General features: G+C 48.5%; 1 protein-coding gene across 2 annotated transcripts; it reads right to left on the reverse strand.

Moving 5' to 3' along the window:
• On the reverse strand, window positions 1-22,916 carry LOC128341531 (receptor expression-enhancing protein 6-like). 2 transcript variants are annotated; one of them, XM_053287781.1, is made up of 6 exons: window positions 22,696-22,916; window positions 10,775-10,868; window positions 8,577-8,715; window positions 5,514-5,682; window positions 4,611-4,684; window positions 1-2,085 (listed from the first exon to the last, which is right to left on the reverse strand). In XM_053287781.1, exons 1-6 carry the CDS (start codon window positions 22,808-22,810, stop codon window positions 2,068-2,070), a joined length of 609 nt encoding a protein of 202 aa, XP_053143756.1. In that variant the 5' UTR covers window positions 22,811-22,916; the 3' UTR covers window positions 1-2,067. The 2 variants fall into 2 exon arrangements, with proteins under 2 accessions (XP_053143756.1, XP_053143757.1); XM_053287782.1 differs by lacking the exon at window positions 4,611-4,684 and having other exon boundaries at window positions 22,696-22,911.
• Window positions 22,917-23,292: the final 376 nt, after the last annotated feature.

Below are 23,292 nucleotides of genomic sequence, written 5' to 3' on the forward strand. Positions count from 1 at the left end.
TGCGTAAGCAATCTCTTCTTTACTTAAATAGGCAGCCACAACTGCCGTGGACAAAATCTTAAATTCATCATCATTAAGATCAAGAACAGAAAGTTGCCCAGAAGAACCAGAGCCTTCAACATTCAGTTTTGAGATTTGCTTTCAGGGAGTTTACAAGCTGTGAATGTTTTGGGTGTTTTTTGTTTTTTTAATGCACATCTCATCATTGCTCCTGCTCAAAGTAAGTTCAAGGTAGCAAACAGTCATGCAATCAGAGTGGCCCATTAGGGCCACCCTCTCCCCCCAGAATGGAAGCTGCAGCTGGAAGAGATGTCTCAAGGAATCCATTAAAGCCAACTTCAGTATTGCTGTTTGGAATACTCGTTTCAAAGCTTCTTCATATGCCCAGCTAGTGCACTTAAGACATGAGATGCTGCCAGTTCTTCCATTGCTTTTTAAAGACTAAGCTGCACAGCTGTCTGAAAACATACAAGCAGCTGGAGGAAAGCAAATAAAAAAAAGGGATCAATTGTGCCTACCCACCAACCTCCACTCTTAGGAACTGCAAATTCCATGAAGCTTCAGATTGTTTGCACACAAAGTTGTTGGGAGGAAAACCATGACCATCCTTTCGTCTGTATACATTAGATCTCAGAGATATGTCAAAGGTTTGCTGTAATTTAGGGTCTTCCTTTCCAAGACCAGCAGGTGTAGGAAAAAACAATGGTAGGAAAAAACATTTCATCTTAAGTTTCCTTCTGTATTCTCAGATCGAGGCAATTTCAAAGGACAGTACATCTGTGTCTCAAAGTAGAAAGCAGACCCTGATCCATCAGCCAATTTAGCATTACCTTACTTGCAAAGTTGGCCCTTCAAGGTCAATTCTATGCCACGAAACATTTGAAACAGAGAGTTACAGATCCACTCCATCCTTCTAGCATGGATCAAGATACAGGAAGTTCTAACCTGGTCTCTATTGAACTGCATTTCATCGCTGCTAAGACATCTGCTAGGTTTCTCAGAAAAGGAGGTGGTTGCAGCCCAAAGCAGAATGGCCAGGATGACAAATATGAGAAAGATATGGGACAGTTTCTCCCAAACCTTTAGCTTCCCACAGAGGTGATGATCATATTGGAGACCAATGGCAACCTACTCTCGACCCTACTAGAAGCACCAGAGTGTTTGGGCCCAACTGGGAAAGTGCAGTGTGTTCAAGGATCCCCACAGCAGACAGCCCAGGATCACCATCAGGGCTGCGTTGGGCAGAGGACTTGCAGAGGGAGGAGTTGGCTCTTCCCATCTTGCTCCCACAGAAGCAGCTTTGGTCACAGGAAGATGGAGAAGAAGAGATAGATCAGTGGAAGATCCGTTTGCCTCAGTTTTACAGCCACATTTACCCCAGTTCTATGGCCACCTCTTTCACCTAATCTGCCTTTTGCAATATTCAACTCAAGCCTTCTAGAAGAAACCAGAGCCTCCTCCTTCCTTGTCTGAAGGTGGCTTTGGGTAACTTTGTACATACACCCTGGAAGCTTCTCTCACTGCTTTACACTTATAAATTGCTCCAGAAATACTGCGAGGGTGTGAACAGGATCAATGAACTGCTGCTCAGTCAATGAATGACTCTCAGAGAAGACTCCTTTTGGCTACCCAAAGGGAGCAACACCAACTGCATCAGTGCTGCCATCTTCAGGCTTGTTGCTCTTCCTGCAAGACCCAAGAGGCCAAAGCAGCAGCACCCTTCAATCCCACCCCCCCACCCGGAACCTTGCCCCATGGAGCTCAGAAACAGGTGGTCATCAGGAAATGGCCAGCCAGCATGTCAGCTCCTTTGGGTGGAGGAGAAAAGAAAAAAGTGAAAAAATCACAGCGTTAGTTTTTAAAAGTAAGAATCTGGTGCTTTTGGGAGACATTTTGGGCAGCATTTGCAGCATTCGGGGAGAGTCAGGTGCCAGAAGGAGCGGTGTGTTCTCTCAGAGATGTGCAAGTAAGTCTTTCCAAAGCTTCCAGCTTTTGATGGAAAATCCAGAATTTGGGTATCTTGCAAGCATTAAAAAGTCACTTAGCCTTCTGTTTCTAGGGTTCGCTTCACGGCTTCTTTGGATACTGCAAGGACAAAACACAGGGCAAGACCTTAGGATCATAGGAAGCTGCCTTCTGCAGAGTCAAACCATTGGTCCATCTAGCTCAGCATTGTCTACCCAGTCTGGCAGTGGCTTCTCCAAGGTTGCAGGTTTGAGTCTCTATCTCAGCCCTACCTGGAGATGCTGCCAGGGAGGGAACTTGGATGCTCTTCCCAGCGCAGCCCCATTCCCTAAGGGGAAGATCTTACAGTGCTCACACATGTAGCCTCCCATTCAAATGCAAACTAAGGTAAGCCCTGCTTAGCAAAGTGGACAATTCATGCTTGCTACCACCCTCCTCCCTTCTGTAAGAGGGTTACAACAAGAAGGGGTTCCAGGAAAAAAAAAAAGAGAGAGAGAGAGAGAGAGAGAGCGCGCTAGTCAAGTGTATGGGGGGGGGGGGAGAGAAAGGCAGTGCTCCATTTGCCAAGAGCCCTCAAGCTGGATTTCTGCAGTTGCACAGAGACTAAAAATAGCCTCCGCACCACCAAGAAATCCCGGCCTCTGTCTCATTAGCAGGGAACAGCAGCCAGGGCCTAATCCACTTTGTGCACAGTTAGAGGAGTGTTAAGCCAGATCCAAGCATAGCCAGCAGCCGAGGCCACCTTCCTTGGATAAGCAGTCTTCTAGAGCCAAGTAGGCCAGCCTGGGGGCAGTATTTCCACCTAGTTTTATTACAAATATTTATACAACAAAAAAGTATCTTTAAAAAACAAGCAAACCATTTTTTTAAAATGTATAAGCCTTTAAAAATATTTATATACTGCTTTTCAGCAGAAGTTCTCAAAGCAGTTTACCCAGAAAAAATGCATTTGTATTCAGTTTCAGTTGGAAGATTGAGTCTAAATCCCATATCACTACTACTACTTCAGAGGAACACAGTCCATTACTTAGTTCCAAGCAGTAGGAACATAGGAAGCTGCCAAATACTGAGTCAGACCATTGGTCCATCTAGCTCAGTATTGTCTACACAGACTGGCAGCAGCTTCTCCCAGACTGCAGGCAGGAATCTCTCTTATCCCTATCTGGAGATGCTGCCAGGGAGGGAACTTGGAACCTTCTGCATGCAAGCATGAAGGTGCTCTTCCCAGAGTGGCTCCATCCCCTGAGGGGAATATTTTACAGTGTTCATGCATGCAGTCTCCCATTCAAATGCAAACCAGGGTGGACCCTGGTTTAGCAAAGGGGAACAATTCATGCTTGCCACCACAAGACCAGCTCTCCTCTTAGATGGGCCTCTTCCTTTTAAAGGTGGCCTCACTTATGCCATTTGTTGTGGTACATCAGTAACCAGAAGTTGTTTGCAGAAACCTCCTTTACTGAACTCTTGAAGGTTTCCTAGTCACCACCAAGATGGCTATCCACAGACCTGTGTTAGGATATGCTCAAAAGAAAAGGACGATGGACCTGCCCAACAAAAACCATTTCGTGTTTCAGAGAAGTGCCAAGCTTAACATTTACTTCTGAATTGAGCCTGAGGCACTGGATATATCTTCTAGAGCAGGACTGCACAGTTCTGGCCCTCCTGCAGATGGACTACAACTTCCATCATCCCCAGCCCCAGTGACCAACAGTCAAGGGATGATGGGAGTTGTAGCCCAACATCTGCAGGAGAGTCAAAACTGTAGAGCCTAGTTAGAAAGGCGGCAACTGGTAGCTTGCCCAAAGCCTGCTCATGGCCACCACCCTCTTAACCATTTCTATCACATTTTGCCAAGTCAAACGTGCTCTAAAATAAACCAAATTATACAACACACATTCTGAAGATAATCCAATATCTATGAAGCGATGCATTTCACCCAGGGAAGCTGAGAGCAGATGCAGGACAGACAAAACGGAAGCCCTTTACAAAACTGTATGGAACTCCATGCCACAGGATGTGGCAATTGCCACTGGCTTAGTTGGCTTTAGAAGAGGCCATCGGCCCTGAATGCATCTATCAGACAGGAACATAAGAAGCTGCCTTAGAGTATCAGAGCATTTGTCCAAATTCAGTGCTGTCTGCACTGACTGGCAGCAGCTTCTCCAAGGTTTCAGGCAGGAGTCTTTCCCAGCCCTACCTGGAGGTGCTGCCATAGGTTGAACCCAGGACCTTCTGCATGCAAAGCAGATCCTCATCCACTGAGCTATCTCTGTAGTCATTAATCCTAACTCAAAAGGAACCTGGATGTTCAGAGGCAGGATACCTCCATATCCAATTTCCTACCTTGCTTAGTGGCTTCCTGGAAGCGTCTGATTGGCCACTGTGGGAAACAGGATGCTGAGCTAGATGGAGCCCTAACACAGCAGGGGCTCTTCTGATGCCCCCAAACAGCCCCTGGATTCTACAGCAGGCTTGCTAAACTTCGGCCTACAATTCCCACAATCCTTGGCTATTGACCACTATGCCTGGGGATCCTGGGAGTTGTAGTCCAAAAACAGCTGGGAGGCCTAAGTGGAGCAGGCCTGGTCTACAGGGTGGGAGTAATGAGAACTCAGCTATCTCTAACCACGGGGAGGATTACGTACGAGAGAGTGGAGGTTCTGATGGAAGGCAGCCTCCGGCTCCAGACGAGCATGCCTTTCCGCCAGAGACTGAAGCACTGAGCAGAGGAGGAAGAAGAAGAAGAGAGTCATGCAGATGGGACAGAAAGCCAAAAAGGATAGAGAGAATGCATGGACCCGAATGACAGGATGCAGCGGCCAGTTCACCCAGCAGCACGAGCCTTCCCTGCCCCCTGACGATCTTGCTATCTCGCTTGTCACTGTGAACAGTGATACGTGATGCACAGTCCAAGGAACAATGCACAGCAGGGCTCCCGGTAATGGGGCTGTTGACCACAACTCCCATCACCCCCTGCAGCTGGGGATTAAAAAAAAAAAAATTTAAATCCTGCTCTTCCTCCAAGGAGCCCAGAGCGGTGCACTACATACTTGAGTTTCTCCTCACAACAACCCTGTGAAGGAGGTTCGGCTGAGAGAGAAGTGACTGGCCCAGAGTCACGCAGCAGGTATCATGGCTGAATGGGGATTTGAACTCGGGTCTCCCTGGTCCTTGTCCAGCACTCTAACCACTACACCATGCTGGCTCGCTGGTTGATGGGACTTGTAGTCAGCAACATCCCTCTGGGGATCCCTATTACAGGAAGCACCGCTGTGCCGTCACCTGCTAGGCTCTGCACAGCACAAAGCCCCTGACCCAGCCTTAAGGCATCATCTCTTCACGGTGGAAGCTAGGCACCTCTTGGCCAAAGCAAGCAGACGGGCGGCCATTCAGGGCTTGCCTGCCAAGCCGGCTCCTGCCAAGGTCAGATGTGCCACTATGGCCCCGCCTGCATCCTTCACGATGCTGCCAGGGGCGCCCCTGCTGGGCTCCGGGAAACAGCTGCTCAAGGCAGTAAGACGGTGGCCCCCCAAGCAGACCCCACTTACCTTCCCTGGAAGCAGTGGAGGCCGCCTGGGCAGCTCGGCTGCTGAGGTCGCTGAGGACGCTGTCCACGGCCCGGTGGTGCTTCAGGAACCAGGGCCGGATGAGGCTGTGGTAGAGCACCTGCGAGCCGTTCCACGAGACCGGAGCCATGCACCACAGCAGGAAGAGACACTGTGCAGGCGGGGGGGGCGGGCGGAGAGAGAGAGAAGTGTATTGCACATACATACATGCTCGGGGAAATGGCTTGACTACCAAGCCAGAGGTTGCCGGTTCGAATCCCCGCTGGTATGTTTCCCAGACTATGGGAAACACCTATTATCGGGCAGGAGCGATATAGGAAGGTGCTGAAAGGCATCATCTCATACTGCGTGGGAGGCGGCAATGGTCAACCCTTCCTGTATTCTACCAAAAGAAAGCCACAGGGTTCTGTGGGCACCAGGAATCGACACCGACTCGAGGGCACACTTTACCTTTACATGCTCTTCAGTGTTTAATCTGCAGCTATATCTGGTGGGTTTTTAACAACTTTTTTCAGCTCTTGGATCTGGTTTTAACTGGGTCCTGTTTTTAGCGATTGTACTCATTTCAATAACGTTGTATTGAACCTTGATGTTGATCCTTGATGTTTTGTCAGGTTGACAGTTTTTCCATTTTTGTGAGCCCTCAGTCAGCATTGTATTTTGGGGGTGGGGGCAGGATATAAATACTTTAAATCAATATTTACTTAAAGTATTAATATTACAATCTGCCTACAGTATAAGCAGTTCTCAAGGCGGTTCACAACTGGTTACAACATCCATAAGTTTTTGGATTTTTTTTTTAACAGTTAAACAGATAATTCCCCCTGCTAACAGAGCAGAGAGAGGCACCTTTCAAAGTGGGGATCTCTTTACATTTGGCAGGGGGAGAGCAACTGGCCCTATCCAACCCCAGCACAGCACCCCTTCAGTGACTGTTGCGGGACCTTTAATTGAAAAGCAGTATATAAGCAGTAACAGTAAGGTGAATAAAATACAGGTTGCCAGCCAGGTTAGAATCAACCACAGGCTTGAGAATGCAAGTGCTGCAAGAGGGCTTCTAGAACAGAGGTAGGCAACTTTGGCTCTGCTGCTGAACTACTACTCCCATCATCCATTGTGGCTGGGGATGGTGGGCGTTTTAGTGCAGCAACAGCTGGACAACCAAGGTTGCCTGCCCCTGCTCTAGAATGGGGACACAGCAGTTTCTCTCAGGGGCTCCGCCTGGTGTTTCAGCTTGGCAATCATTCCTGCAAGGCAGGGTGTGGACAAGTCTCCGACTGAGCAGAGAACCTGCCTCCCCAATCCAAATCCAGCGCTCAGTGAACTGCACCATGTTGGCTCTGAACTGAAGGATGTTACGGGCGGGTTTTGATAGCACTGCCAGAGGGACTGCCACATTCTTGTACAGGAAGGAATGGAACCCCCACCACCACCACCACACACACACCTGGATTATACCAGAGAGTGACGTGGGAAGGGTTGCCACCTACTCCTGAAGAAGAAAAAGACTAAAGGGTGGGGACCACTGTTCCCTCTAACAGGGATTCCCATATGTTGTTCACTACAACTCCCAGCATCCCCAGCTGCAATGGCCTTTGGCTGGGGATTATGGGAGTTGTAGTCAACATCTGGAAATCCCGGTAAGAGGGAACACTGGTGGGGACATCAGGCACTTATGCATTACCAAGCCTGTGAAAAGGTTTCTCTCTCCATCTCCCATAACTCTAGAACCCGGAATCGCCCTTTGAAACTGATGCACTTCCTGCACTGAGCAGGAGGTTGGACCTGCTAACAGGAGGTAACTGGGCAAAGAGGCACCTTTTTAATGTGGTGATTCTCTTCATTTAGCAGAGGGAGAGTACCTGGCCCTATCCACCCCCAGCACAGCAACCCCCAGTGACCGTTGCTGGCGTCTGTCTTACACTTATTTTTAGATTGTGAGCCCTTTGGGGATAGGGATCCATCTTATTTATCTATGTAAACTGCTTCAGAAACTTTTGTTGAAAAGCAGTATATAAATATTTGTTGTTGGACTAGAAGACTTCTGGGGTCGCTTCTTAACTCTTATGATGAGCAACAGATTTAGGACACAAGGAAAAAAGAATCCCTCATATAACATGCTCATGGCCTTCTGGGTCGTTCCAGATCTTTCATAGCTTCACATGCTCCAGGGCTTTATTGGAGCCAGAATTCAACTGTAGAACTAGGAAACTCTCAGCACAGAGAGGTCGTCTTAGAACCAGACCCAGCAGGTGTTCCCTCTAACAGAGATTCCCCAGATGTTGTCGACTACAACTGCTAGCATTCCCAGCTGCAATAGCCTTTGGTTGGGGATTATGGGAGTTGTAGTCAACATCTGGAAATCCCGGTAAGAGGGAACACTGGATCCAGCCCTTATATGTCTGGGTTGAAGGGAGCAGAGCTCTGCAGCACTTCAGCCCTCTTTTTCTTTTTTTTTGAAGCTACCTACCCCCACTCCACTTTAGTTAAGTAAGACCATAAAAGCTCTGCTGGATCAGCCCCAAGGTCTATCAACTTTCGGCTGTCAACAGTGATCAGGCAGGTGCTTCTGGGAAATCCACAAGCGGAGATGTCCACAATGAGAAGTCCACAATGGAGAGGTCCTTCCTAGGTGGGTCCCCCCCAGCATCTTCTACTTAGTGGACAGATTGCCTTGGAACACGGAAGTTCCACTTAGATGTCAGGGCCAATAGCTTTCCCCAATAACCCAGCTAAGAGAACATCCTTGTTGGAGTGGAAAAAAGGTCCATGGCGTCCCACTTCCAGCTGCTGCCAGACGCCTACAAGTGGTTTCCAGCACTGAGAAGGAGGTGGGTCTAACGAAGACTTCCAACAGTCCTTCCAGCTCCAATACTCTACAGTTCTAGGGCCTGACTCTTCCCCTGACATTCAACTCCAAACCACTGATATTTAGAAACATACACACCCTGCGGCTCTATTTAGACATGTAATCATCCAGGAGGCAGGCAGCCAGGTTCTCATTCTGCAGATCCTGACCTGCCCAACAGCCACCTGCTTGCTTACCTTGCCAGCATAGTAGAATGGAAACCAGTACAGGAAGGTGTCAGAGAAGAACTCTGCAATGCTGAAGATGCCATAGACCACCCAGTATGTCAGCCATATCGTGTCATCCTCTTTGTTGGAGCTCTCAATGGCCTGGATGCTGAAAGGCGGCAGAACAAAAAGGAAGACGAGTCAAGCCAGTGACAACCGATCTTCCGCGCCTGCAAAGTCCTTTTAGTTTCACAGAGCTGCACAATCTTTTCTTGTGGCCCAGAGACAAGGATGAGACCCTCGTACTCTCCCAAGATCCACCACCCCGCCCCGCAACAACCTTGCAATTCAGCTGCATCCGCACAAGAGGTCTCCCACATCAGTTACGTCACTCCCAAGTGCTCAACTTTGGGGCACTCCTAGCTGGGGTTGCCAACTGGGCCAGGGAATATTTACATCCCACCCTGCAGTCACAATATGGGGCCCCCATGGCAGCTTACAGCCCAAAATTTAAAAATTAAGGAGAAAGACATTAAAATCAAATAGGAGAACAGGCTCACTTTCCTGTGCTCAAGAAAGATCTTTTCCAAGCATCTCAGGGTCAGTAGGGACGGAGGCCAAATATGCCTTCTGAGATAGAGAATTCCCTAGGTGCCACTGAAGAAAAGGCCCCGTCCCACTTTCCCATCAGCTACGCATCTATCAGTGGTGGGACACAGAGCCAGGCAGGATTTATACAAGAGCAGAGAGTCCTTTAGATCTGTTTTCCCCAAGCCTTTTTTAATCTGAGCCACTCATAATTTTTTTTTAAAGGGGCACATTGCCCCCTAAACACAGTCACACTTCCAACCCCCGCCCCCCCCATGGCTACAAAGGCACCACAAGTTTTGTTTATTTAGAATAAGCACTAGAAGGACAGGATTTAAACTCCCTGCTTTGTGAGCCGAGCTGCCCCATAATGCACCAGAAAGGAGTTTAAATGCCCCACTATTGGAACTGGCTTGCTCCCTTATTCACTGGGAGAGATGTGCCCTTCCCAGTCCATCATGGGGCAAGTTGGTTCCCCACTTGGAGGGCTGACTCAAAGCAAGTCAGTGTGGCACACTGGTGGGGGAACTTTACATCGCCTGAGCCCAAACTGTTCAGGGCTTTGAAAGACATCACCAGCACTTTAGTGACATAGGAAGCTGCCCTATACTGAGTCAGATCATTGGTCTATCTAGCTCAGTATTGTCTTCACAGACTGGCAGCAGTTGTCCTCACCCTTAGGAGGCCTCTTCAACCTTTCAAAATCCGGTGAAGACCATCTTTTCTCATGTTCCTTCAATAATAGTTAAATTGATCCTGTGACCGGCTGATTTCACTGTCAGTCTTGCACTACTTAAAGAGCCCATTTGTCATTGTTTAATCGACTACTGTTATAACACTATGGCCTGGTTCACACAACAGGCCACCTCCAGCCTCAAAGGCAGGATGCCTCTGAGTACCAGTTGCAGGGGAGGAACAGCAGGAGAGAGGGCATGCCTTCAACTCCTGCCTGTGGCTTCCGGCAGCATCTGGTGGGCCACTGTGTGAAACGGGATGCTGGACTAGATGGGCATTCTTGGGCCTGATCCAGCAGGGCTGTTCTTATGTTCTTAACCATTGGACCCTAGAGACGTTATAAACATCCCAGGAGCTCAGACAGTTACAGCAGGCAGAAGTGGGGAAAAGGTCCAGCCACCCCGCTGTCGATCACATCAACAATCACGGATACAGCACCGTTTGTCTGAAGGGGGCAGCACCGTAAGCGTGATCGTGGCGGAGCAGATGCATAAGCTGCGACCTGGATCCAACCAGGTTGCAGTTTACAGATCTGCTGTGGTCATGCTTACGGCAGGTACCTTTTCTGGACGGAAAAGCAGCCTGTAAGTTTTAAAATAAAGTTAGAACTAAGAGGCTTACCAACATCAGCTCTGCACCCTGCCCCTTTCAAAATCCAGAGCACTGGGCAGAAGGAGAGACACAAGGGGCAACGCAGGAAGGTCCGAGCCGACTCGAGCAAGCGAGCCAAGCCATTCCTTTCTTTGAAGGCTGGACATCAATCCTGCCCCCCCGCCCCGGCAAATGATACCGAGTCTTCCGCAGGGGCATTTCTGAGAAACCACTCCCACGATGTGCTACCCAGTGCAAATAAGCCCAAACGTGGGGATCGACAAGAACGCTTAGCTCTCGAAATGGGTACTTACGAGACGTAAGCCGGATAGGCAAAGCCAATAAGATTGCAAAGCAGAGATGCCCCGTAGCCAAACATCAGGTAGAGTCCGAGGAAAGCAATGGTACCTGAGAGGGGCCAAGCGAGAGCACTAGTGAAGCAATACAGTTACCAAAAGCAGAGTCACGGTCATGTTTAGAAGTGTTGGACAGGAATATAGGAAGCTGCCTTATACCGAATCAGACCGCTGGGCCTTCTAGCTCCATATTGTCTACACCAGGGATTCTCAACGTTGGGTCCCCAGATGCTAATGGACTTCAACTCCCATAATCCCTAGCCAAAGGCCACTGGGGTCCAAAAACATCTGGAGACCAAATTGAGAACCCCTGGTCTACACTGACTGGCAGAAGCTCTCCAAGGCTGCAGGCAAGAGTCACTCCCAGAACGACCTGGAGATGCTGGCAGGAACCAAACCTGTGGCCTTCTGCATGCATGCAAAGCTAGTTCTCCTCTACAGAGACACAGCTCTTCCCTAAAAGACAGGAAACGGCCTTCAGCTGAATCAGACCCTTGGTCCATCTAGGTCAGTATTGTCTACTCTGACTGGCAGCATCTCGCCAGGGTTCTCCCAGGCCGACCTGGAGATGCTGACAGGGATTGAACCCAAGACCTTCTACAGGCAAAGCAGATGCTCTACCACTGAGCTATGGCCTCATCTCCAGGATAACAGGATGTGTTCATAAGAGGGAACCGGTGTGGAATCTGTTGCTTTAAGTTGGGGCCACAGTGGCCCAGATCAAAAGGGGAGAGTTAGGATGCATGTGCAGTGCACACGCGTGTATTTACACATGTACACACATGCACAGCTGCTGACACTCAAGGCCTCTCATTGCCACAGAAGTTTGTCAAATGAATGGAGGTGACATTCAAAAATGGCTATTAGCCGGAGGGGTGTGAGAACTGGCTTAATTCCAAGCCATTCGGCTTGAAGGGGTTTTGGTTCAGCAGAACCAGCTCGAAGAACACTGGTAAAGGAAAATCCACTAAGGATTCCCCTTTTCAAGTGAAGAGGGAACGGCAAGGGGCCTATAACAAACGAGCTGTGGCAGGAGGGATATTCCAGATTACCTTAAATATGCTGCCTTTGTCGGTGGCTGCTGCGGTCTTGGGGGCCTGGCTGCTCCAGCAGGGGTGGTGTGTACAGCCTGAAACACGCCCCCCCCCCCAACTCGCACTAGAATTAGAGTCGAACCAGGCCTGGTTCGGTTCGAATCTAACCGAACCAGGTTTTCTAGTTTTGTGCACATCCCTATTTAGCAACATAGTTAAACAGAACCTCCATGCTCAGAGGCAGTCTACTTTTGAATAGCTGACACTAGGCACAAATAAGGGCTGTTGTCTTCGTGTCCCAGTTGTGGGCTTCCTGGAAAGCCCTGGCTAATCACTTTGAAACAGGACCATGGACTAAGTGGGCCTTTGGTGTGAACCAGCAGAGCGCCCCTTATTGATCCACGAATGCCAGAGCATTGATCAAAGGCTGCAACTAGAAATTCTGGGCCAATACACAGTGGAGGCTTGCAAGTCAAGTTTCTGCAGCTTTGCGGGACTGAAGAGAATCTCGAGCGTTGACATAATTCAGGTAACTCGATTGATCTACTATCCTTTTTTTAAAAAAGAGTCAGTTTAGACAGGCTGGCAGTCATCCCATGCCTTTCCATCCATTAGCCAGAACAACATGGACAGCAGCGGTTTTAGTTCTTACTGAGAAACTGGGTAGAACCCTGCCTGCATGTTTTCCATTATCTTTGTAAGCAGAAGTTTGAGGGAACAGCCACAGCTCAGTAGTCCCCTGCTAGCTGAGGAATGAGGCACCTTTTAAAAGTGGTGATTCTCTTTATTTAGCATGGGGAGAGCAACTGGCCCTATCCGTCTCCAGCACAGCACCCCTCCAGAGACTGCTGCTCGTCTCTTTTGTTTCTTTTTTAGACTATGAGCCCTTTGGGGACAGCGAGCCATTTTATTTATCTATACCTATGTAAACCGCTATGGGAACTTTTGTTGAAAAGCAGTATATAAATATTTGCTCTATTTATATTCAGTAGCAGAGCCCCCGCTTTATAGGCAGAAGGTCCCAGGTTCAGTTCCTGGCAGCTAGAGCTGGGAAAGATCCCCCAGACTGAAACGCTGGAGAGAGTCAGGATCAGTCATTGTAGGCAGTGCTGAGTAAATGGTCTGACTAGCAGCTTCTTATGTTCTTAAAGGAGTCTAGAGGCTCACTCTTTGGTTTTTAAGAGATGTCGAAGAACTGGGGGAAAGGCAATAAAACCTCCAAATCACAAGGTTTGAATGCAAGAAGGCAGTAAAAATATATCCTCGGTTATGTGCAGAAAGCTAATATAAGAACATCAGCCCTGCTGGATCAGGCACAAGGCCCATCTAGTCCAGCATCCTGTTTCATACAGTGGCCCACGAGATGCCTGAAACAAGATATACATATGCATCTTGTCCACATATAAGCACTTTTTCCTACTGAAACAAGAGATTTAGGCCACTGAGATTTAGAGCAAAATAGAAATATTTAAGCTGTCTGCTAGCCAAAGACCTCAGTCTTACAAAGTTTGCTAGCAAAACATATCCTGATTTGCAAACCAGAGGTAGCCTGTTGCAAGGCTTGGCATCTGAAATACTCAGTGAAAAAAGGCGTTTTTTGTTTTTTTAAAGTTTCTGAAATCTCTTGCAGAGTGATCTGGCAGCTCTGGTTTTGCAGTGCTCAGCTCTGAGAGAAGCTATCTTGCAAAGCACTTGTTTTCACTGAGCAAATACCTCTTAGACCCAAGTGATTGTCTGATTTAGGAGAAAGCAACCTAGTCAGAATAAAGAGAAAGCAGGCAGCTGAGTTATTAATCTATTGCAGAAGCAGATTTGTTAGGAAACACAGAAAGGTGCCTTATACTGAGTCAGACCATTTGTCCATCTAGCACAGAATTGCCTACCCTGACATGCAGCAGTTCTCTAAGGTTTCAGGCCAAAATCTCTCAGCCCTACCTAGAGATACCAGAGATTGAACCTAGAACCTTTTGCATGCAAAGCAGATGCTCTGCCACTGAGGGCTATGGCCCTATTTCTATATTCATGGATTTAGAATTTTCCAACTAAGGTCAACACTTCACTGCATCCAATGGATGGATTTTAGAAATGAAATCTTCTGCCACAATACACCTCTTATCCATGAAATCTTCTGCCACAATACACCTCTTATCCTTTAAAGGGCCACAGTTATGTGTTGTATACAGTCAACCAAGATATACAAAAGATCAGTTAGTCTCAAGCATTGCAGTAGTTCAAAGTCTACTGTACTTCAGAGACAGCATTCTGAAATTCATAAACTTGACTATGTAAAAAATCCATTAAAATGCAATTGCCTTTGAAAAAATGTAAGTTAAATTTAACGCAACTTAATTTCTCTATTACAGCTTTTAGAATCAAGTCTCGGCGAACCTTTTCATAGCCTAGTCAACACAGTGGAGAGGAGTTTGCACAGACTAGGAGGAAGATTCAGATTCAGCACAGGACTGCTAGGAAAAAAACACTGAACTGATCACAAGCAGGTGGGTGGGGATGGGCAAAATGGTTTTAACCTGCCCAATGAGAGATCAGGGAGATAATTCAGAGACCTGTCACCTGCGGGGAATAATTAAACATCAGATGGCAAAGTCCAGGCCACCAGTCTCGTTGCAAAACCCTTCACATACCAGCCAGAAAACTGGAGTGAAACTGGATCCTGCTTCTACTGTTTGGAAGAGTGCAAGTTATATGTAGAACCTTTTTTTTTTTTTAAGCAAATAGGAATATAAGTTAATCCTCAACATTTAAGTAAAGTAAAGTGGTGCCCTCGAGTCAGTGTTGACTCCTGGCGACCACAGAGCCATGTGGTTTTCTTTTGGAAGAATTCAAGAGGGGTTTACCATTGCCTCCTCCCACGCAGTGAGAGATGATGCCTTTTAGCATCTTCCTATATCGCTGCTGCCCAATATAGGTGTTTCCCATAGTCTGGGAAACATACCAGCAGGGATTCAAACTAGCAACCTCTTGCTCGCTAGGCAAATCATTTCCCTGCTGTGCCATTAGATGGCTTCCCAACATTTAGGTGCCACCAGTATTATAACAGTCACCTTAAGGGGCTCAATGGGGAAATGCTTGACTAACAAGCAGAAGGTTGCCAGTTTGAATCCCCACTGGTATGTTTCCCAGACTAGGGGAAACACCTATATTGGGCAGCAGCGATATAGGAAGATGCTGAAAGGCATCATCTCACACTGTGCGGGAGATGGCAATGGTAAACCCCTCCTGTATTCTACCAAAGATAACCACAGGGCTCTGTGGGTGCCTGGAGTCAAAATCGACTTGACGGCACACTTTATTCAGGGTTGCCATTAGCTAGCCAGCCAGGGACACAACAAGGTTGGAGTGGGCCCTGGGATAAGAAGTAAAGAATTCCCCCTCCCTGAATTCTTCAGAGAGGTGTGATGGAGAGAGCAGGGCCCAGGGACACCTCCCCACACACACACACACCACCACCATGTTCAATTGTAGCAATGCCCCTGTGGCCAGCCAGTTCTTTCATAAGGCACACATGTTCACTGGCTGATAATTCAGGATGCCCAGGGGATGTAAACAACCTGCGGGGCAGGGCAGGGCAGGGCAGGGGGGGAATGGTGGAGATAAGCTGTGAAGGGTCTTGTAGGATGCGCTTGGAATCTGCCTGAAGGGAGGGGTGGATGTGCAGTTCACCATCCTCCTTCCCCCACCCCAGAGAGGTGTCTGAGTAGTCAGCTTAAGAAAAGCCACAGGAAAGCAAGGTGTTAGGCAACAGAGAGAGACAGAATGGGTTTTCGGAAGAGCCCAGGGATTGCATATGAGCAGGGAGCGGAGCTGAAGCACCGCAGAATGGAGGCAACCTGATGCCGTGCATACAGGAGCACGCAGGGCCATTTCAGTTCCATATGGGCCTGTTTTCAATTCCATCAAATGCTATGCAGTTTTTGTAACTAAATTAAACATGGCAGAGACACTTCAAGCCTCCAGGGATCTCTGCTCCAAGGGAAACCCAGAACCCAAGTAGGGCTGCACCCTGGAGCTTCCCAGCACTTGATGGGATAGATAAGGACATGGTGGCCTCTACATACCAACTGCAGGGGAGCAACAGCAAGAGAGAGGGATGCCCTCACCTCTTGCCTGGGGGCTTCTCAGAGGCATCTAATGGGCCAGTGTGTGAAACAGGATGCTGGACTAGACAGGCCTTGGGTCTGATCCAGGACTATTCCAGGGGCATAACTATAATAGGGCAAGGGGAGACAGTTGTCTGAGGGCCCAATGCCTTGGGGGGCCCCCCAGAGGCAAGTCACATGACTGATCCCCCCAGCCACACACCCGCCCGGGCTTCCTTCAGTTGTATTCATCCTCCGAAATTGATGTCAGTGTTAAGAACTGGAGCTACCAGAACAGCATGTCTTTCTCTAGTACCATTACATGGCTTGCAACGTCCACAATTTACAAAACCTTTAAAAAAATAATTTAGGATGATATTCTATTGTGGCACATAGGTTATATATACACCACAATTTTACTATGCTTTTTGTTACCACTATTCAGCCTCATTTAGGATTTCTTTACTTCACAAGCTGAGCTCCAGTGAGGGGGGGGGGGCATTTTAAAATCTTGTCTTTGGGCTCACTCCAACCTTGCTACGCCCCTGGCCTGTTCTTATGCAACCCTGGACATTCTTGTCCTGCAAGGGTTAGAGGCGCAGAGACTGCAGATTCTCAACACCCTCACTAGACTATCTCCCCCAGGATTCTGGGGCAGGGGGCACACAACCTGCCAATGTTTCATGGATAAGGACATGGTTGCAACATGCCGATTCTCAAGCCACAACAGTCTCTCTCTCTCTCTCTTTCCTCTGCCACATCTGCCTTCCACAAGTTAGCATGGCAAGAGGGTGTGTGATCTTTTGCTTACAGACATATCTGAAGAGACCGTTCTACAATGAATGGTCCACCATTTAAAATGCATCTCTTCAGCTAGGAGGTGGGAAACGGCAAGCACAGTGCCTTAGGGACAGGGGACGCTGCCCTACAGAATGTCAGACCACTGGTCCTTCTAGCTCAGTATTGTCCACAGTGACTGGCAGCATCTCTCCAAAGTTGTGCACGGGAGTCTCTCCCAGTCCTATGTGGAGATGCTGCCAGGAAGCAGATCTGGGAAGAGCAAACAAGCGCATCTTCTTACATCCTCCAAGGGGAGTAACTTACAGCACTGGCATAAAAGGTAGTGTGCCGCTGAGTCGATTCGGACTCTTGGTGCCCACAGAGCCCTGTGGTTTTTCTTTGGTAGAATACAGGAGGGGTTTACCGTTGCCTCCTCCCGCACAGTCTGAGATGATGCCTTTCAGCATCTGCCTATATCGCTGCTGCCCACTATAATACCAGCGGGGATTCGAACCGGCAACGTCCTGCTTGTTAATCAAGCATGCCTTAGTGTTAATGTGCGCGCACTGACATGCATGTGTGCTAGAGCAGAGGCAAGGTGCATCCATCCCCCCACTCAGAGGTTTAGTTTCTAGGGACCCCAGGGAGGGAGATGAATCCTGAAGAACAACTCTGCTAGCAGACCACATCCTAAAGCAGTGTAAGGCCTGGCGGGGGGTGGGTGGGTGTGGGGTGGCACCAACCAAGTGTGGCTCTCTCATTGTTTGTTGGGTGAAGCTGCATGCTCTGCACAGCTCCCCCGGCACCATGCAGAAGCAGCCATTCTCACCACTCTGTGCTGTGCCTTGCCCAGCACCAGGCAAGGGCTCCTTTAAGGAAAACCAAGCCCTCTTGAGCCCCTGCACCCACTTGGAAGGCATGTACAGTGTGCTGGGCAGTGCTTCCCCACAGGAGAGGTTCTGACTCTCTTAAAGGGCCCTTCCAGCACTGAAAAAAGCACAGTACCGTGTGTGGCGTTTTTGTTTAATCCAGTCCTTGATTCCAGCCAGCTTCTGAGTAGAGCTTTAGTTACTTGTCTCTCAGTCCTGGAGTAGAGGCAGGGCTAACAAACAGCCAGCAGCAAGAGCACTGACAAGCAGTCTGCAGTTGCCTCTCTAGTCTGTACATAGTATCTGTCTCATTAAACTGTTAATATTCCTGATTCAACAGTACACCACTGTCTTGAACTTGCATACCACAGTCTTCCTCTGGGTTCTACACTCTGCAGCGGCCATTGAAATGGCTCACACATTGAAGGTGGCCACCATTTTAAGGTCACTCTCCTAAAGGCATCCCAAACAGAAAGAACAAGGCTGAGCATCTATTCGCCCTCCTCTATGAGGATTTCCCCTTTTATTTCTTTATTTCTTTAACATTTTATATCCCGCTCTTCCTCCAAGGAGCCCAGAACGGTGTACTACATACTTAAGTTTCTCCTCACAACAACCCTGTGAAGTAGGTTAGGCTGAGAGAGAAGTGACTGGCCCAGAGTCACCCAGCAAGTATCCTGGCTGAATGGGGATTTGAACGTGGGTCTCCCTGGTTCTAGTCCAGCACCTGGAGCCCCTTGAATGCTGCCCCCCCCGCCAGCTGCCTATACCAGTGTTCCCTCCAACAGGGATTCCCAGATGTTGTCAACTACAACTCCCAGAATCCCCAAGCAAAAGCCATTGCAGCTGGGGATTCTGGGAGTTATCCTCAACAACATTTGAGAATCCCTGTTAGAGGGGAACACTGGCCTGTACCAAGGCAGCTTTCTCAGGCTGTGGTAGTCTTGCCACCCATTTTCCAGACTTAGGCCACCCCGTTTATTCTAGGTATTGGAAGAGTGCGGGCCCAGCCTCCTCCTTCCCCCAGCAGTGTTACAACATGGCTTTGCAGCAAACCTGATGTTCCAGTTGAAGGAACCAACCCCCAGGCAAAGAACCTGCTCTGGCCTTTATCAGATGCAGGAAGCGGTTCCCAGAATCAGTGTGGGACACTGGCTGCTGCATTCGGTTGTGGGAAATCTAGCTCCGGCAGCCTGTTCCTCTGAAGTGAAGCAACACGACCAAGGCCAACCAGTATCAGCCCCGGACTACCTCACAGGGCTGTTGCAAGGCTAAGAAAGTAGCCTGAGCTTCTTGGAGGAAGGGCAGGATACAAGCAGGTATCTACAAACCCACTTGCCAGCTCACTAGTGGCAAGCGCCCCCCCCCCAATCTTTTGGCAAGCAGAATACCCAGCACTACATAGATCACCTCCCCAGAAGTATCATTCCCACTGTCATTTTTTTGAGAAGGCCCACCCCAGAGCAAGACACACAGGTTTTACAGTGCAATCACACATCTACTCAGAAGCAAGTCCACTGCGTCCAGTGGAGCTTGTTCCCAGGTAAGTGCCCATAGGATTGCAGGATCCAAGCGTGAAAAAAGTCTAATTAAAATGGAAGGTCCTGAAGCATTTTGAAAGCCCAATCATGTTAACTCAGAGCTTCCTTTAGGCTAGTTTTAATAGTAGTGCGGCCTGCCCCTACCCTGCCCAAGGAGATAGCCCAGGAAGCTCTGGGTTCAGATCTTGCCTGGGCCTGGCCATGAACTCATTAGATGGCTTAAAGCAGGTGATACTCTTTTGGCCTCGGCTCCACATCTGTGATATGAGGAAGGGGATAACAATGATCACATTGCAGGGCTGTTGGAAGGATTAAGAGGATAATGCAGAAGAAATGCTCTGAATGAGCATTTGAACAAGCACTTGCCTGTCACCATCACTATGTTCTTTTAGATGCCAAGTGAAACCGTTCTGTTCACCCAGGCTTAAGAGAACATTTTAAAGCCTACTTTTGTTAAGGAAAGTAAATTTATGAGATCACCTGGCATTCTGTGTGTCCGTGTGACCCTATCAACTTCGCAATGCCTGGACCAATATGAACTAAATTGGGTACAGTTGTGGAGACACCTCAGTGGCGTTGTTTGTGAGGATGCCATTCACCCCAATTCTAGATGGCAGATGCATGGACATTTGAATTGCAAGTGGGCTAATCTGTGGGCCACCTAACCGATTTTAACCAAATGTGGTACAGTTGTAGGGACACCTCAATGGCATAGTTTACGGCGTCATCCCGACTCAGGATGGTGGACGTGTGCATGGTTGAGGTGCAAGTGGGCTAATTTGTGTGGATGGTAATCATCAATTAATATTATAGTGAAAAGAAAGTAGGTAGAATAGTTCTTACCAGAACTTGTTTAAGTTGCATTTTAGCTTTTTCAGAAGTTTTGCTCTTAGTTGCATTTTATTGTTTTTTTAATACATTTTTAATTGTATGTTTTATTCTGCTGCTAAAGCAAAACACCTTTGTGAGCCACCTAGAGAACAATTGTTATGGGACAACCAATAAATACAATGATTAACAACTAGCTGAACCCACATAGAGCATCTGTGTGCCAGGACTTTGTTGCCCTCCTTGCTTCACGCCACAGCCCCTGCTTTATTGCTCAGTTTCAGCCACTCACTCAACTGCCCCCCCGCTTGCCCCTCCCCCACTTGCCCCTCCCCCGCTTGCCCCTCCCCCCACTCACCTTTCTCATTCACACACCCACTCGCCTCGCTCACTCACCCCCTACCCACTCCTCTTCCCTATCTGCATATGGAATCCTCACTGCCCAATCAGTACAGTGTTTCTTCTCCATTACTTCCGATTGGAAAAGCACTGTGTGGGTGGGGCTTGAATATATCAATATTGTATAGATAATATTCTGAAGGGAGATGAGAGAGGTCAGCCTTAGAGTTCTTAAGTAGAGGCTGAGCTGGTTAGTCTTATGACTAAGGGGAAATAAGCTGGCACCTCCCCACCCCCCCACACCTGTTTCCCTCTTCCTTGGACTCTGCTCCCTTAAGCAGCTTCCAAGCCACACGTGATCAAGCCTTATTCAATATAGATGCCAGATTCTCTCTCTTTCTCTCTCTCATTCATCAAGCAAAGGTGCCTTTCCTTCTTTCTTTCACTAGGGCTGTTTTATGGGTAGACAGAAAAGACTGGTGTAGGGAGGGAAGAGAGAAGACACACAAAAAGGGGGGAAATGAGAAGGATTATGCAGAGGAAGAGATAAGATGGGGCATCTAATCAGCAGTTTGCTCTCTCATACACTAGAACAGGGTCACCTGAGTGAAACTGATAGGTAGTAGGTTCAGAACAGACATCAAAAAACTCCTTCACAGGACATAGAATTCATCTGTGAAATTCACTGCCATAAGATGTGGCAATGGCTACTAGCTTAGGTAGTTTTAAGAAGGAATAGACACGTTCATGGAGGTCATGTTTGTCAACGGCTATTAGCAATAATGCAGTTGAACCTCTATGTGAAGAAATAGCCTACCTCCGAATATCACACAGTTGGCCGCTTTTGAAATCAGGATGCTGGAATAAGTGAAGCCAAGTTGGTCCGGGTAACTATTTTAGAACTGGAGGATACAGGAGAAAGAGGCCACAGGAGGTATTGAAGGGAACATTCAAGGATGTACTGGAAATCCTTCAGGAAGGGGCTATTTCAGAAATCAAATGAACGGGGAGGACAGGTTACTCTGCAGCAGTAAAAGGGGGCGGCAGATTCTTCTGAGATGGTCACAAAAGGAAGAGAGCCATGATAATACAAAGGGAGAAGAAGAGAAAGACAGGAGATCTGAAAGATGCCCAAGGCAGGAGCCCGATTATTTGGAGGGGACAGGGTAACCCCCCACCTCCCCCATGAATAGGAGGGGAGAGAAGTGACCATACTCTGACACTGGAGCTGTGGAACCTCAGAGCAGGAGGCAGGTAGCTGTGGCGATGTGTGCAGCGAAACTATCACAGCCCAACCTACAAACACCTTGATGGAGGAGGAGAGCAGGAGACAGAGCTGAATCAGCAGAAGGAAGACAGGGGGAAATAACCAATGGGACCAGCCCTCATGGAGTGTGAGAAGAGAAAAGGGATTTCTGTGAGCGTTTTCAGCTAATAAATAAGCCCCTCCTATATTCTACCAAAGACAACCACAGGGCTCTGTGGTCGGCAGGAGTTGACACTGACTTGATGGCACACTTTACCTTTATGCCTGCCAAGGGACAGCTGATACCGAGTTGGAAGAGAGATCTGAGAGAGTTTATTTTATTTATTTAACATATTTTTATACTGCCCAAAACTTGCATCTCTGGGCAGTTCACAACCAGATAAAAACAAAGATAAAATGTTAGTTATCACAGGGGGGGGGGGGAGAAAGAAGGTGCTCACCTAGAAGAAACACTCCCTGCAGGCTTTTAAACTTAATCCCATGGACCATACTCACTCCGTAGGAAGAAGGAAATACACTGCTTGTGCTCAGAGAAATCCAGTTTTAACTTGTGTATCCAAGGAGGAGGGTGTGTGTGACCATCTGGTCTTTTTACCAGGAGTTTCAAAAACACCATATTCAACAGGAATCATCTCTGAGCATGCACAGAGTCCCTCCTCACCCTTTGCAGTTCAAAGGCACACTTACAGCAGGCACCCAGGGGTGCAGGAAACAATAACAGGGCATCATCAGTGTACCTGGCACCTTGCAGAGTTACAGAAGTCTCAAACTTCAAAGAGCTTACAATTTTTTAAGAAATTCCAACCACAGAGAACCACCCCAGGAAGGAAGACGGTGGACAGCAGCTCCCAAGTGCCTGGCACTTACGAGCCCCCTCCCCTCTCTCTTGAGAAGCGAAACATACCTGCTGCCTCACATAGCTTTAAAAGCTCCACTAGGGAGTCCTAGTGTTCAGTCCCAGCACCTATTTTGATCTCTCTGAGCACGCACAGAGTTCCTGAACCCTACAGCCACAAGTTTCAGGGGTGAGAAGGGGCTAACCTTGAGCACTTCCTGGGCACCCCCTCCCCATTACTTTTCCTTAATCCCAGCAAAGTCTCAGAGAGAGAGGGAGGGGGGCTCACCTGTGGCCAGGTAATAGCGCCTGACGCCGGTCTTTGTTTCTAGGGTGCCCAGGAGGTCACCCAGCAAGCCGGGCTTCTCCAAGAACGCCTCGAAGCGCTGCTGCAAAGCGCCCATCGTGAAGCAAGACGAAACAGTTACGCCACCGCCCCGTCCTCTGTCCGCTTAGCGCCTCGTCGTGGGCGGAGCTACTAGGCAGGTAGCCCCTCCTCTTCTACCGGAGGACCGATGTGGACAAAGGGCGTGGCCGACAGGTGGGGACGTCACAGAGCGGGGGGGGGGAGAGGGGCAGGTGGCCGACTGCGGCGCGGCGCGCATGAAAAAAAGGGAGGAGGAGCGCTCAACTCCCAGCTCAGAGCGCTAGGGCTTGCCACGTGGGCGGTGTGTGCGTGTTAAGAGTGCTCCTGAGGATGTGCAAAGGGTTTTGTCGCGCAGGCATTTCTTCTCTCTCTCTCCAGCCCTAGCAGGAAGCCAACTTCCTGTTGGCTTGTAGTTCATTTCTAAAAATCAATACACTTGTAAAATAAATCTGATGCTATGGTTATCATAAATATTTAATTTATTTATTTTAACATTTATATCCTGCCCTTCCTCCAAGG

The sequence above is a fragment of the Hemicordylus capensis genome, chromosome 2 (assembly GCF_027244095.1).
Source record: "Hemicordylus capensis ecotype Gifberg chromosome 2, rHemCap1.1.pri, whole genome shotgun sequence".
In the NCBI taxonomy this organism is placed as follows: domain Eukaryota; kingdom Metazoa; phylum Chordata; class Lepidosauria; order Squamata; family Cordylidae; genus Hemicordylus; species Hemicordylus capensis.

Excerpts from the sequence above, each read along its gene's own strand:
- LOC128341531 (XM_053287781.1), bottom strand. The coding sequence starts at position 22,810 with ATGGGCGCTTTGCAGCAGCGCTTCGAGGCGTTCTTGGAGAAGCCCGGC. Across the intron at positions 10,869-22,695 it reads GCGCTATTACCTGGCCACAG|GTACCATTGCTTTCCTCGGA; the intron begins GTGAGCCCCCCT and ends GGCCCCTCTCAG. Across the intron at positions 8,716-10,774 it reads GCCTATCCGGCTTACGTCTC|CATCCAGGCCATTGAGAGCT; the intron begins GTAAGTACCCAT and ends GCCGCCTTTCAG.